The sequence below is a fragment of the Anser anser genome, assembly GCF_964211835.1.
Source record: "Anser anser genome assembly, chromosome: 6".
Taxonomy (NCBI): Eukaryota; Metazoa; Chordata; class Aves; order Anseriformes; family Anatidae; genus Anser; species Anser anser.
Window position 1 is genome coordinate 20,244,563 of NC_139726.1, and position 14,617 is coordinate 20,259,179.

General features: G+C 37.3%; 1 protein-coding gene across 1 annotated transcript in view; it reads right to left on the reverse strand.

Annotated features, from left to right (window-relative positions):
- Positions 1–14,617, reverse strand: part of STK39 (serine/threonine kinase 39) — a 91,088-nt gene that overhangs the window by 29,134 nt on the left and 47,337 nt on the right. The window contains 3 exon segments of the mRNA XM_083842403.1: positions 9,561–9,628; positions 11,961–11,993; positions 12,122–12,244. Coding sequence (XP_083698529.1) covers positions 9,561–9,628; positions 11,961–11,993; positions 12,122–12,244 — 224 coding nt within the window.

Here is a 14,617-nt window from a genome sequence, read left to right on the forward strand (position 1 = left end):
ACACTAAAAATAAACATTACACTTGCAGAAATTTTAGGTCTCACAGATGCTCTTCCCCTCCAATATTTGAAATGCATTAAAACTACCAGTGAAGCAAACTAAGTTACATTGGAAAAGAAACAATTCAGTGTATCTTAGGAAACAAAGGCAAGCAGGATGGAATTTGCACTACCTCAACTGCAGTTGTTGCTGTAATCAAGAAGGCAGAAGCATTTAAATGACCTCTGCTCATTTAGACTGCAGAGAAAACATTCCCATCGAAACTGAGCTGCCTAATCAGAGTGATAGCTAGGCTGTACGTCCTGGAGATGTACCCATTCGATTTCCATTCTGCATCTCTGGGGCAAGATCTTTGTATGTAGAATGCAAGAAATGTAATTAAAGGAAAAGCCCAAAAGTCTAGGGTTTGTGTCTTTTTGTTTGTTTGTTTAATGTTGCTTATATTTTTTCCTTTGTTATTCAAATATGGGGCGGAGGAACAGGGAAGTTAGAGTGGAGAGGATATTATTTGGCCCCACCAGTTTCGAATTCAAAAAGATCATCCTTCCTTCTCAATATTTGTCACTCATTTCTTGCTTTCACATGCTAAAGGCATAATGCACTAGTTAAACATGGGTTTTGAGGTCAGGGTAGGCTGAATGTAGCAGAACAATAACTAAAGCAATAAGAAAAGGAAGTCTGTTTATTAAAGTAATTTTGTGAATCAGAACTTTAAAGCTCCTATGGTATCATACAAACACAACAGAAGAGAGCATTTACTGTAAAGCAGCATTTGCCTCCTGAGGATTCACCGCATGTTTACATAAATCTGTTTAACACTGCGACACTCAGCTGTCATTTACTAATCAACATCCAGGCATCTCCATTACACATCACCACACTATCAGGAGCAGATCACACCTCTATGGCATCCTGAAGGGAGATGGTTTCTCTCAAATTCCTTTTAACCCCTTCATTTAAGTTCCAGATTAAATGGAAGGACATTTCTGTTAACTCTCAGTAGTCTCAGAAGAGATGCTTAAAGTCTGCCAAGCTTCCAGATTGACACCAAGCAGAATGGCACTAAAATCTACATGTTAGTAAAACGTGGACCTGAAATACATAGCCCTTTGAAGTCTATTAAAACTTTACCATATATTTCAGCAGACTTGGAAAAACACGCATGAGTTTACAAATTATCCCTCTCCATACGCATTACCAAAAAGAGGAAATATGGTTAGGATATGATGTTTCAAGATCAGGTTATAAGACTCAGAAGAAAACACAAAACACCACCATTACCACTTAATGTTTACATGTTGTTAGGTAAAGAACAGATCCCTGAAACAAAGCAACACATATATTAAACACTATTTCAAGAGACAGCGGTAATACACATGGCAAAACACAGCCCAATCGTGCTTTCAAGACTGAAAAGCAGCCAACGTCACAATGAAACACCGCCATTTGATTATTATGCTGTTGGAATGAGACAGCATTTACCTATTAAAGATTCCCCTTGCCATCTACCAAACAGAAAAGGGATGTGTAACATCACCAACAGCAGCCACCAAGCGACTTACAAGTAGATCAACTCAGAACACAGTCCACAGTTCCAGGGTAGACAACGTTCCACCAGCAGAAGTCTTTATGACAGTTTTATCCATAGACCTGTCCCAAGTTACTTAAAAAAATTAGAATGCTTTTAATACTGTGACAATATATGGAATGTGATTGTAAAACTAAGAGAATGCACAATTTGTTTGGTTGAAGAAGCAACAGAACTCCCGTAGACGTTGAAGTACCACCAGAGAAGTCTGCAAAAGAGTTTATCATCATCTTAGAAGACAAATATGAAAACAGGTCCTTCCTCTGTCTGTTGGTTTACAGCATCAAGTCTTCATTTCTTGACATAGAAGTGTAAGAACTAGAAGTATTTCAGATTTATCTATACACCTAAACACGCTTTTAAATAGGGTCTTCCTCTTTCTGTAGCTGCTGATGTCAGAAGCTAAATCAAAGCAAAGTTATAAACCCTTCAATTTTTTCCTTGTTATATTTATTCCAAGCTAAAGTCAAACAGTAAATTCTGGAATGGAGTTTTTAATTTCAGTTCTCAATTTTCCATTTCTCTGCACAGGTCCTTGCAAGTTTAACTTTTGCTTAATGAAATGAGTTTTACTGACCTATTTGCAATGAAAAAGTATTTACCTGCATCATTTTTTGGATGCTTGCACTTACTACCTGCTCTCATATGAGCAGATGGAAACAACTTAGTTAAAGAGCTATCAGTTTTGTTGCTGCAGAGAGGACAATATTCAAGTTCTCCCCTGAAATTATTCATGAATTAGCACAGAAGGCGGTGGCTGGGTTTTTTTGTTGTTGTTTTTAAGCAGCGGTAAAGATTTAATTTGTGAAAAGCACCAATATTTTTTTTAAGTGTTTGTAATGCATCGAACAGCAATTTCCCCCTAAAACTTGAAAATAGCAAGTGTGCTTCACTTTGTTACACAAAAACACTTTTTAGATTTTTAGTTCACTCCCAGGTGCAGTTTGGATCCAAACCAAAGTGAAAAGAAAACATTCATTCAAACATGAGAAGTTGATTGAATTTAAAAATCAAATAGATACTTTATTTCTTTTGCAAGTACAATAAAAAATCAGAATGGAATAAAAAGCTCTATTGATTTTAAAATTCCAGCATCAGCAACATCTCCACATGCAATTAATTGCCCACACAATTTAAACCACAGCTATGCAGGTTAAACACCTAATTCCCTGACATCTAAATATTTAGACATTAAAATCTTCTTGATAACCTAGATTTAATAAGCAAAAAATATTGATTACATGGTTCACTATTCAATTTTACATAGAAAAGTATACCAGTTCTCTATTAAGTAAGTGATGGTATACAAACTAAATTTTAGATGCTGTTGTTAATTAAAACATTTTTCAGTGTTTAATTTTCGATAAAAATACAGCAAGGTATAAAAACATCCTTAAGTAGTGAATAAGAAATGCATAATTTACTATTTTCAAGGAGCAAGCTCTGAAGGAAATAGAGATACAAACAGAAAACAGGATTAGAATCAATAGTTTAATCAAGGGTTCCTGCCTACTGATTTCAGTCATGATTTAATCATGATTAAACAGGTTATTTAAATCAAGTCTCTATACTGTGAAATCAAAATTAACTTCAGTAACCACATTCCCACAACTGCCTGAAGGAAGGCAAAAGCTCTAGAGGTGATGGCAAAATGTCATATAGGAAAATGCTCAATACTGTTATCAAAGGTAAAATTACTTCAAGAATTCTACAAACGGTTTTGTTTATGATGTCTGTTACTGGATCAACTTCCAGCCCACAGACAAGCTCTGTTACTTTCCCTTTGTAAATCTACCACACAGCTGGGAGTTGGTCTGTTGATTTTGTCATTAAATGCACTGGAGAACAGAAGCTATTCTAAATAAGCAAAAATAATGAAAAATACCTGTCCTTGGTGAAGGATACACATCAGCCCCACTTCTTACAAAACAGACTAGAATAAAAGTTTCAACACTGGAAAAGCTAGAAATAGTACCACCAAAACAAAAAACAAAAAACCACACACACACACACACACAAGAATTCTAGAATCAAGAATTCTAGATTATGTTGAGTCAATTATAGACTCATTCTGGATCTTGCCAGAAAAGATTCTGGGTTTTGCTTATTTAGATATTTTTTTCCTAAAAATTAAGCTTTACACTTTAATATTAACAACACAAGAGGAGCTCTACTAGGTATCTGCAGCCAAGTACTCGCATTTCTGACAGCAGTCAGAGTGGGTGCCTAAGAAACAATGCAGAACTGGGACATGGCAATGCTTACTACAACTACTGCCCCAGCCACAAAGCATTTGTCTTTTAAGAGCTACCTCAAATAGATGTGGTTTCTAAGCATTTCCTAACCCTCGTGAATTTTTCTTCTACATCCTGGGGCAAGGAGTTCCAAAGTTTAACTGCACCTTGTGTGATTTTTTTCCTTCTCCTTTTATTAATTTAAACATAGTCATCAGCCAGTTTCCTCTCGTTCCTCCAGTTCCTGCACTGAGATAATGAATAACCAACCCCTGCTTTCAGGCTTTGTGCCACTATGTTCTACACATTATATATTTTTACTATATATAGATATAGAAATTTCCCCTCAGCTTTCATGGAATTATTCCTCTCCAAACCTTTGATAATCCTTGATGTTCCTCTCTGAATTTTTTGAGATTAGGTGTGACAGGCAAGAAATGATAAGAACCACATACAGTGTGCAAGGTACAGGAAAACCCAGAGATTGTATACAGTGTGGCAAACCAGCTACATTAACCGAAAAAATGTTTTTGTTAAAAATACACACTAACATTTATCTGTAAATAACACAAACTATCAAGGTGTCATTACAGGCAATTCTGCCTTAGCATTTTCTCTACACACTGTTTTCAATAAGATATTCAGTAATATAACTGAACAATTCCATTTGCCAGTGCCTTGAGTAAAAAAATTTCCATTTATCCCTTTTGTTCTTCCACAGGCTTAATTCATCTGGTGCGCAGGAACTGTATTAAATTAGGTCCTGGGACATTCTAAATTACAGTCAGTAAATTATCTTCCTGTCATAGGAGCTAATTTAACCATCTTAGATTGCTTCAGATAATTTGCAATTCTTAACTATTAACCATTAACAAGTCTCCTAATTTAACATGAAATGTCTCCGTTATTAATCTAAATAGTCAAATCCTCAGACAGTGACCTTCCCAAATCTGTAACTGTAACACCACGGTGGTTAGACTGGAAATTTCAAGTGAAAGATGCTATCTCCTCTCCACTCCCCTTTCCCCAGTCACAGCAGAGGACTGGATCACAGAGAATTGCCTTAAACCTCCTGCCAGGGTCCTCTGCTGAGACACACAGCACGTGCAGCCTCCTGAGAGAAAACTTGTATTGCAGATTTCATTCCTCCCCAGTACCAAATTCCCCTTCGTCTGTGAAGCAGAGGATAAAGCAGCATCAACATTTCAACATAACGATACACAGTTTGGGTTTGCAGTTCGGATTATGGCAACATGTCAGGCCATATCTGAGAACCATTTTTTTTCAGTTCATTGCAAAAGCCGAACACAGTCTCTTAATTAAAAGCTGAACTTTAAAATACTAATGGTCAATATTAAGTTTTTAACACCAGAGCCTTTCACAAGCTTTGCACTGCACTACTTAAAACACTGCTGCTGATTTCACCTCTGGACAAAAATACTCCAAGCCACAACAGTGCAAAAGATAGAAAATAAATTGCATAAATGCCATCTGCAAGTGAAGATGCAAGTGAACCATCAGTGAACCATTGGTCAGAGCACACTTTAAATTCAGTTATGCTACCTGAACTCTCACAACAGAGAATATTTTTCTAAGATAGCCCAACCAAAAAAGCCGCCTTCTCAAATAAAAGGTATTAAATACAAGTTTAGGGTAGAGAAGTCAGATACTCAAGTTGGAAATTACCCAGACTAACAGAATTAAATACCACCACTCCTACAAAGAATGCCATGGGATTCTGTAAAGATCATTTCAGGATGAAAGTTACGCTTCTCATCCACAACACAACATTTGCACTAAACAGAGGCTGATGTTAGTTTGGCATTCCCTACTCAGTTACTGATTAAGTCCAACCTTGCTGTTTGGAAAAAAATGACAGAACTTGATCATCCAGTAAAAGAATTACTGAAATGCACCAATTCTTCTGCCAGATTTCCTCCTTTGGGAGAGTAATTTAAAATTTTTGTGTATACTATTAACCTTTCTTAGAACACAGTTTTACATTTTTTTCCAGTGTTATCATCTAACATTTGATTTTTTGGCCTAGCATAGCCGCATCTTTTAGAAGAGAAAAAAAAAGTGAGCAGTTCCTTTTTTCCTTCCTGCCAAAGGTCGTCCATCTCCCAAGACTCTCAACCCCCATCTGAAATTACTTCTCCCATAAGGCCCTAAATGGTCACATAGGCTTCTATCACAAATTCTCTGCAAACTAAGATAGTTCCCCAGCCAAAAAGAGTCAGCAGTACTATAGCCATCGGTTTCCTCCCCACCATCCCTTAAGCCCTTTCTTGCCCAAGGACCCTGGGAAAAATGCCTTCTCCCCTCAAATCCTTGCCCAGCCAGCCTCCATCACACAGGAGGAGTTCGTTCACATTCGAGATGCTCACCTTTTGCTGCTGCCAGTCACCTTACCCCATAGCCCCTCTCTTCAGGGAAACAAAATGAAAACAATGACAAGGTGAGACCTTCTTGAGCCTTTCCTTGCCATGTTTAGTGCCCTTCCTCTCTCACAGCCTCCCTCCCGGCACCATAATTCATTCCTCTTGTATTTTGCTGGTATTTACATTTTTACCCACATCAGTACTTAATTTTTTTTTTAACAGTAATTTACAGCATCTAAAACCAGTGTGTTCTGAACTCATCAAGTTACTGCAGTTTATATAATTTGATTGCCTCAAGCGAATTATTTTAGAAGAAAAAGCTTCCAACATTTTGGATAATATGCTGAGAGTTTTGAGTCTTCAGATCTGGCATCTAATGTTCACAATGTTTATCTGAATATCAAGACATCCTTTAAAAGCTATATAATAGTGGTAGATGAAGCATCACAGGAAATTGTTTCTATCCTCATACTGTAGCTAACTTGCTTCATAATAACATGGTTCACAACTTATGGTTCATTTTAACAAATCCCATAAAAATACTCTGATCAAGTCTCTCAAGTGCTCAAGTCTCTATCAGCTATATGACTTAATGATCAATTCACCAAAAGACATCAGCAGAACAGTTTAAAGCCTGCACTGGAGGTGGATAAAAGCAGAAATCCCTGTGAGTGCATTAGCTGTTTACTACATTACGATCCTGAGGGAATGCTGTGTGATACAAAGCAAGTCATCTACCCAGATTTTATTAACTACAAATGCCAAAACTATCATATTATTTTACTTTCAGATGCTCAAAAAAAGTTTGCTCAGTGATTAAAACAAAGGAGAACACTTAGGGGCCACAGTATCTTTCCTCATATACAGCTACCATAAATGTAAGCTCAATCACCCCACAGTAATTGTAGCATCAGGACAGCTGGGAAGCAAAAAGATGTTAACCCAGGACTGACTGATCATGCCTGAGAGCCTCCAGGCTACATCCTATGATATATATTTTTTATTTTTTAAATGAAGAAACCCCTCTGGTAACAAAATAAAATAGTTGAATTAGTGCAAAACATTAAAAAAACAGTTCAAGCACTAATATGCTAAACACTGCTGACTTCCCAATGCCTCTTAGTTTGTCATGTACATTGCTTGGTGCAATACAGGCTTGTCAATAATTCACAAGGATGCCAGCCCCAAACTCACTCTGTTCTTTCATTAGTAGAGTGGTAAGGTCCAAATTTCAGGACTCTTTGGGGGTAGGAAAGAATAATCCTAATTCCACGTCCACAATTCTGTTACCACAATCACTATTTCTCAGAGCTTTCTCAGAGCTGATTTCCTAAATTAGCTCACTGCTGATATACCAGCCCCAAAAGAGAAAAACTGGTGAGTTCTCTACTTAGGTGCAACCACTCGCTGACAGGCCAGGGCCGCTATTAATGTGCCTACACTAAAGCCAAAGATGAAAAACCTTTTAACTGCATATTCCAACACCCCCGCCCCCCCCCCACACGTGCCAGCTCTGACCCTACTCACATGCTTAGGTTTCCATCAGAAGGAAATCCAGACAAACACTGCAAGGATATATGATTCAGCCCACTTCTTACCATTGAGGCAGGACACAGCCAGAGCTCTCGTGGGGCCAGGAATGTGCACTGCAGAGCATTCCGCCCCAGAATATAGGTCAGCCAAAATTAGCAAAGTTCAACCTGCAAAATTCTGCATCAGGTTTTTGTTTTTCCAAGACACAGTCAAGAGCACTCCCAGGCCCCTGAGGGTATCTCCTGTTGAAGACTATTTTCTTTAAGAGAAGCTTTCTGGTTCCTAAAAGCTAAATTCTTATTTACATGTTTATTGGTAGATAGGGAAGAAACATTTGTAATTGTAACCCTAGTTACTACAGGTATTCAGAATTGCTTTTAGGGAGGATGGGGAAGTAGGAATTTTTTCACCCATGAATTAGGAATATTCTTTAAAAAAAGAAGTTCATCACAAAGAGTTTGGAAACTCAGGTCTTTCAGGATCAATCCTTCAATTCTGGCTTAAGAGCTACAGGAAAAACTGAAAGCATAATCTCTGCCATTAGCCTGTGTAAAAATGTTTACCCTTTGGATATGCCAGCGCTGCAGGTAACTGGGTAGAAGCTTATCACTCTACAGGTTTCAGCATACTTTCAAAATACCCAAGCACCTCACTGGTACTTCCATGTGGCAGTATCAATTGGTCTGTTTTGTAAATGGTTTCATCTACCTGTATGTCAGCAGAAAGATGAAAAAGAATATTGATAGCGTGACTGGGCTGTTACGTAAATTGGACAACTAAACCGGTTCCAAATAATGTTGAAGAATTTTCTCTCCCCACAATAAGATTTATTACTCTTCCCTTCAGTAAACAACCTTTGGCAGCCAAACAACTTTTTGCAGCTGTCACTAGGAAAGTAGTCAAAGAAAAGGGGAGATAATAGGTTTGGGAACTTGACACTCATTCTGTACTGTGTATTTTTTGTGATTATTAACAGTTTTGAATGTTACTGTTTTAAAGCTACTTGTTGTACATTCATCTGCTAATTGTTGCTAACATACTGGTCATAATTTCATAAATATTTCTCTATTCGTGTTTAAATAACATTTACTTCTACCTATAAAAGTGTTTAGAGTATGTGTGAAATATTGTAATCACTTGTCAAAACAAACAGGGTGAAAACAAGTTTTAAAGTGAGTGGCAACAAGTTTTTTTAAACCAAGTTAGCCATTTAAGGAAGATAGTTATAAATAAAGAAAAAGCTATCTAGTTTTTCGTTACAACAAACACTTCTATCCAAGAATTAAACTGCATAATTAAACATTATCAAATCTTCGTTGTAAACTGCTTTTAATGAAAAGTGACTCATTTTAACCACATATAAATTTAAAGTCAGACAACATATTTGTATCCATTTCCTAAAATATCTGTCATTTCTCTACAGTGGCTGATCAAACTTGCCAGTGCAAAATGTTTTTTGAGTAGCAACTTGTAATATAGCTATGGTTTATTTCTGTCAGAGGCTGACTGCTGAAGTGTGAAAGAAACTCATTAAAAATCTCTCACTGTGATCCTGCATTGCAAAGGAAAAAAAGAAAGAAAATACTTAATGAAGGGTACATTTAGCCTGAAGCCACATTCATATTCTGCTTTTCATTTTACTCTATTTCAGCAAGCAATTAAAAGACAGCAATTAGTCACAGAAATACTATTCATACTGGTCATACTGGGAGATTAAAGAGGTTAGCACTTATTTTATGTTAATATTATGAAAGTAATGAGGGAGATCAAGAATAATACAGTCACCTTACAAGGAATGTTAAAATAAATAGAAGAATCTCTTACCTTAATCTTAAGACAAGATTCACTGCACATGGAACTTCACTATATTCTTCACTAACAGCAGGCTGAGACTATTAAAGAAAAAAAGCAAAAAGTGTTATAATAGATGCCAAAGAAAAAAAAATCCTGAAACACTTGCCATGCTAACAGTCTGACTTCAGAGAATATTTTACACATCCCCTAACTCTCAAAAGGCTTTTTAAACACATTCAGTAACGGTCTAAAATATAGCTGATACTAGTAAAACTGCTGTATTTGAATTACAGAGATACAAATGGCAAGGCCTACGTTAAAGCACAAAGAGTAAGAACTTTTAATCTACCTTGCATCAAAACTCAAGTAATCTATTAAATAATAATTGCACAGTGAGAGTATCAAGTTACTATTCCCATTATTTCTGTATAGCAATTTTGATTCCTCAAGTCTACCCACCTGCTAAGTACTAGTTGCATATCAAAGCAGGCATCACAGCTTGGAGAACAGCTTTCAGAGAAATCGTGAATACAGATATCTTTCACACTATCACTCCTACCTCAGAGACTGTAATACCCTGCCCAGCCCTCCACTAGCATTTATATCAAGTCTCAAGCTAAGTGCATTCTACATGCAGAGTATCTAAGGGTCCTCTATCCTACCACGATTCCATACACAACTTGGCACACTGTCGCCCCTCCCAGAAATTCGTTTAAAGTTACAATCAAGTCCTCCCAAAACAATTGAAAGACGTGTATCACAAACCTCATTTGATTCTTTTCCAGCAGTTTTTCACATTAAAGATACATTTTTATACGTTATATGAGATCTGAGATATATGAGATTTTAATTATCTGTGTATTTTAAACAAAAATTAATGAATATTTGGAAAATTATTTGATTACTAGAAGTGGAATGGATTTTTTGCTGGCTCCATTAACTTCCTTCCATTAATATAAACTGGTACTTTTATATCTGCATCTTTAACAGGTCTGTTATATCCACTTACAGGAGCATGCGGCCCATCAACAATGAACAGAGACACACCAGTAGTGGCAACCTGCACAAGTCTGAGGACATTTTCTGGAACATTTAGGAAAACAAAAGCCAACAGAACTTTTTTTTTCCTTCACCCAGATGACATAATGGGGATCTGCTCACCATTCCTTCAAAAAGCAACGTCAGACAGAGACAACTGCTCTGAGAAACCATTCCTATCAACAGGCAGCAGTCCGTGACCAGAGCGCTGCCTTTGAGGTGTGGCCTGTCGAAATCTGCTTCCCCCGTGGAAGCCGTGCTTCAGAGATCATCGTCAGAGCTAGACTGACCACTTCCACATGTGCTGCAATTATGGGAAACCATTTCCAAGACTTCATTAATACAAGACTTTAAAGCTTACAAATGTTTTTAAAAGAATGAAGGTGTATAAACAATCTCAAAAATGACCTTCAAGCGATACAACCAACAGCCATATAAAACCACTCCGTGAAATCAAGCTCTTCCCTCTATAAACTGACTCTGGCACTTGAAGACCAATTTTCATTACATGTTGATTTGAAACCCCAGAGTAAACTCCAAGGTGCAGCAATCCCCAAGGTTTTTGAAAGCAAGAGAAGGCTGAGGAACTGTGCACAGGCCCCAAGACATCTCAGCCCTGAACGGCAAGGTCAACAGATACTGAAGCAGCATGTAAACTAGCTGTATACACTGAAAGACTGGGGTCGTTACAGGAGTAAACAGGGCCAAACCTGTTACTCTTTTTGCAGATTTCTACGACACCATGAAAATCAGAAAATACAAAATTGAAGGTGAAGTGGCAAGTGTCACCACCCATGGAACGGGCATTTTTAAAAAGATCACCAATGTGGCTGTAAACTTACTAAGCCATTATTTACAGCACTGATGCTTCCTATGCTCTCAGCACAAGGCCATGAAACCCAGTATGGTCTTTTATTACTCTGATTTAGTCTATTATTCAATAGTACTGAACTATTTTACTTCATACAGTATCAAGAATTTTAATTAGAAGCTACACATTGTGATACAAATCCTGAGAATGAAAAATTATTTGGACATCTTCTGGCTACTCCAAAACAGCCATCATCACTCTGACAAAAAAGAGAGCAATTAGTGCAATCCAATTAGGAGGATTCAATAAAAATGGCCAAATTACTTATCTTAACCAGTTCTCCTGGGCACGAAAATAACATCACTTTGAATTTCCTATCTATTTCACCCAATGTGTACTCAAATTAATTGCTACAGGCCCAGCTGCATACAGCTCTATCCTCACAAGTACTTGCCGTACAAAGCTGCAGAATCAAATCAAAACACTCCCCCCTCAATCCACATTTTTAACAACAGAAATTGAAAGAGAAATCCCTTCACTCACACACTAGGAAGAAAAAAAATTGAAAGAGACATTTTTACCTCCATGTTCTCCTCTTCTTTTACTCTTCGTGACTGGAAAACAAATGCAGTCAAATATGAGCTATCCACATTAATGCATTAAAGACCCAGAAATACTAACAATTAACATTAAGGCAGAATACCTTGCAAAGTATAAATGTGTTGACACAAACAAAAGTTACCTTTTCCTGAGAAACAGCAGCCTTGCCTTCCTCACTCTTCTCATCCATTTCATCATCACTCCATTCCCAGTCTCCATCCTCTGTTTTATGGAGATGACCACTGGAACCCGGTACTCGTCTAACCTACAAAAGTATTAAGTGCTTTCCATTACACAGACATCTTTAGTCTTCACTGATGTTCTGGTTAATCAACAGCTCTTCATGATTTTTATTCTATACACTTTTGTTTAGTTTGCTGGAGGAGTTCCTGGCATAATGGAATACCTGACATCTGTGGTCATTTCATATTCCTCGCTCAGCTTCTCTCCTGCACAATCCATGAAAAGTGGATTCAATGCAGAAAACTGTACAGACTATTAGAGGAATATCCTGCTCCGTCACTTAAGGACAAATTCTGCATTACCTTTCCTGTTTCCAATACCAGGCTCCTAATGCACCAGTTTTAGCTACAGCTGCATAATTAGCAGGTTCTTGCTATCCACATCACCAGGGATACAAAGGCACCCAGAGCAGACAATTTGCCTGGAACTTGCAGTTATCATTTAGTGTCCTAGAAGGAACAGTCCTGATGTAGTCTTCTGTGGAACTGCACAAGCATTTTCCCCAACAACTATATACTAACCTATGAGAGGACATCAACCACAAGCAAAAACATGTTTTTCAAAAAGAAAAGAATGGTTTACAGAGACATTCACATACTACATGCACTGATCAAAATCTCTTCTGCATTTCCATTTTCAGTTGTTCAGAAGACTTATTCTAACTAGAATGATTTTAATGGAGCTTAATGATGCTAGCAGAGTTATAGCAGAAAGCTTTACTGATGAAGATCGAGTGCATATCAAGATTTTAAATAGATTGCCTTTTAATAAGCAATAAACAAATGGCTCAAGGAAAAGAAAGTAAGTTGCTTCAAAATAAAGTATTGTGTTAGATTAAATGATTTTCTTGAAAGGTGTCTGAAGGCAGAAAAACAAAAGTCTAGACTTGTACTTTGCTCATCAGACTGATTCCTATCAGCACACATTCACAGGAAATCCTAATTTCTGCTATAGTAAAGTCCCCAACCTTATTCAGCCTTCAAAAATGCAAAGTTGTTGTCTACCACACTTTTTTTTTGGTAGATGCTTAACACTTGCATTCTTTTAGAAATGAAGTTGTGGAATTTTTTATTAAGAGTGGCTTTTCTCAGTCTCAGTTTTGGTAAAAGCCACAAAGATTCAGGCATATAGGGTGGGCATGTATCTTAGGTGTGGCACAGAGCAAGAGGGACACACCATATATCAGCAAATTGATCGCCTCTTCTCCCATCATACACCCATGTAACTATTATCATATATTGGATGAAAATATATTAGCTGAAGTTTCTGTTGTAATACATACTAATCAACAGACTTTTAATACTAGTAGAGCTGTTTCTCTTCAGCTTTTCTATTGTCTTTCTCATTGCGCATTTGTTAAAATGCATACAGATAGTGAATATGAAGTATTTTAAGAAACAGCTATCTTCAACTTGTATTTGAAAAAAAAAAGGCAATGGAATAAAATACACACAAAATGTAAAGGACTAAAATGTACATTATGCACCCAAAGCTTTTTAGTCTTTGAATTTGGAGCAGCAGCCAGAGAAGGACCTTAGAGGGCAAAGATACGGCAGTCAAGGTAATCTAATAGTTTGTTACTATGGGAAGTCACAGTCAGGGGACATCCACCAGGGTTGCACAATCCTCTGCCTCCCTCTTGGGACCAATGTGGTTGCACAGTGAGCAGATTCAGCCCACCAACCTGTGAAAAAAACACTAGTCTTTTTTTCTTTGGAATTGTATGTAATAGCATTGTAATGACAATTACAGAGTTTGGACACCGTAGCAGCACCACATTAGATATATGAATCGGGGGGGGGGGGGGGGGGGGGGGCAGCAGCCATTGCAATGTTCATACAGTTCATTACACAGTGATCGTAATTAAGAGTTTAAGAATGATCATAACTGATCCAAACCAAAAACGTCAGTCTAGCTCCAGCACTGACCAGTCATATCTTTGCTTGGAAGAGAAAAAAGAAGAGTGAGGGCAACCCTTTATAATTTTATGGTATTTCCCCAATTTACAGTAATCCTAATTTCATATTATGTTTGCTTTGTCATGATAAAGCCATTTTAAATAAAACTCTTAAGATCTTTTGATAACCACAGGATAAAACGAAATCAATTTTGCAACTTGTTCTTAAACACTTGTCTTTGGGCACCAAAGATTTGTCTTTTGTGTTCTCCCAAGTCCAGGTTTACTAGAATACAATATAATCTTTTACTCTAACCTGTTTTTAACCATCTCATGAAACAACGTGAATGATGAAAGCAAGCACATTTTTATAAGGTACATCAAGTGCCTATGCTACAATCTTCAGAAGATTTTTCGCTACCTCATAATCAAGTCTTTCTGACACTTAGATTACTCTTGAAATGTTCATCAGTCTGGTATAGCTCTATATTCCTTTCG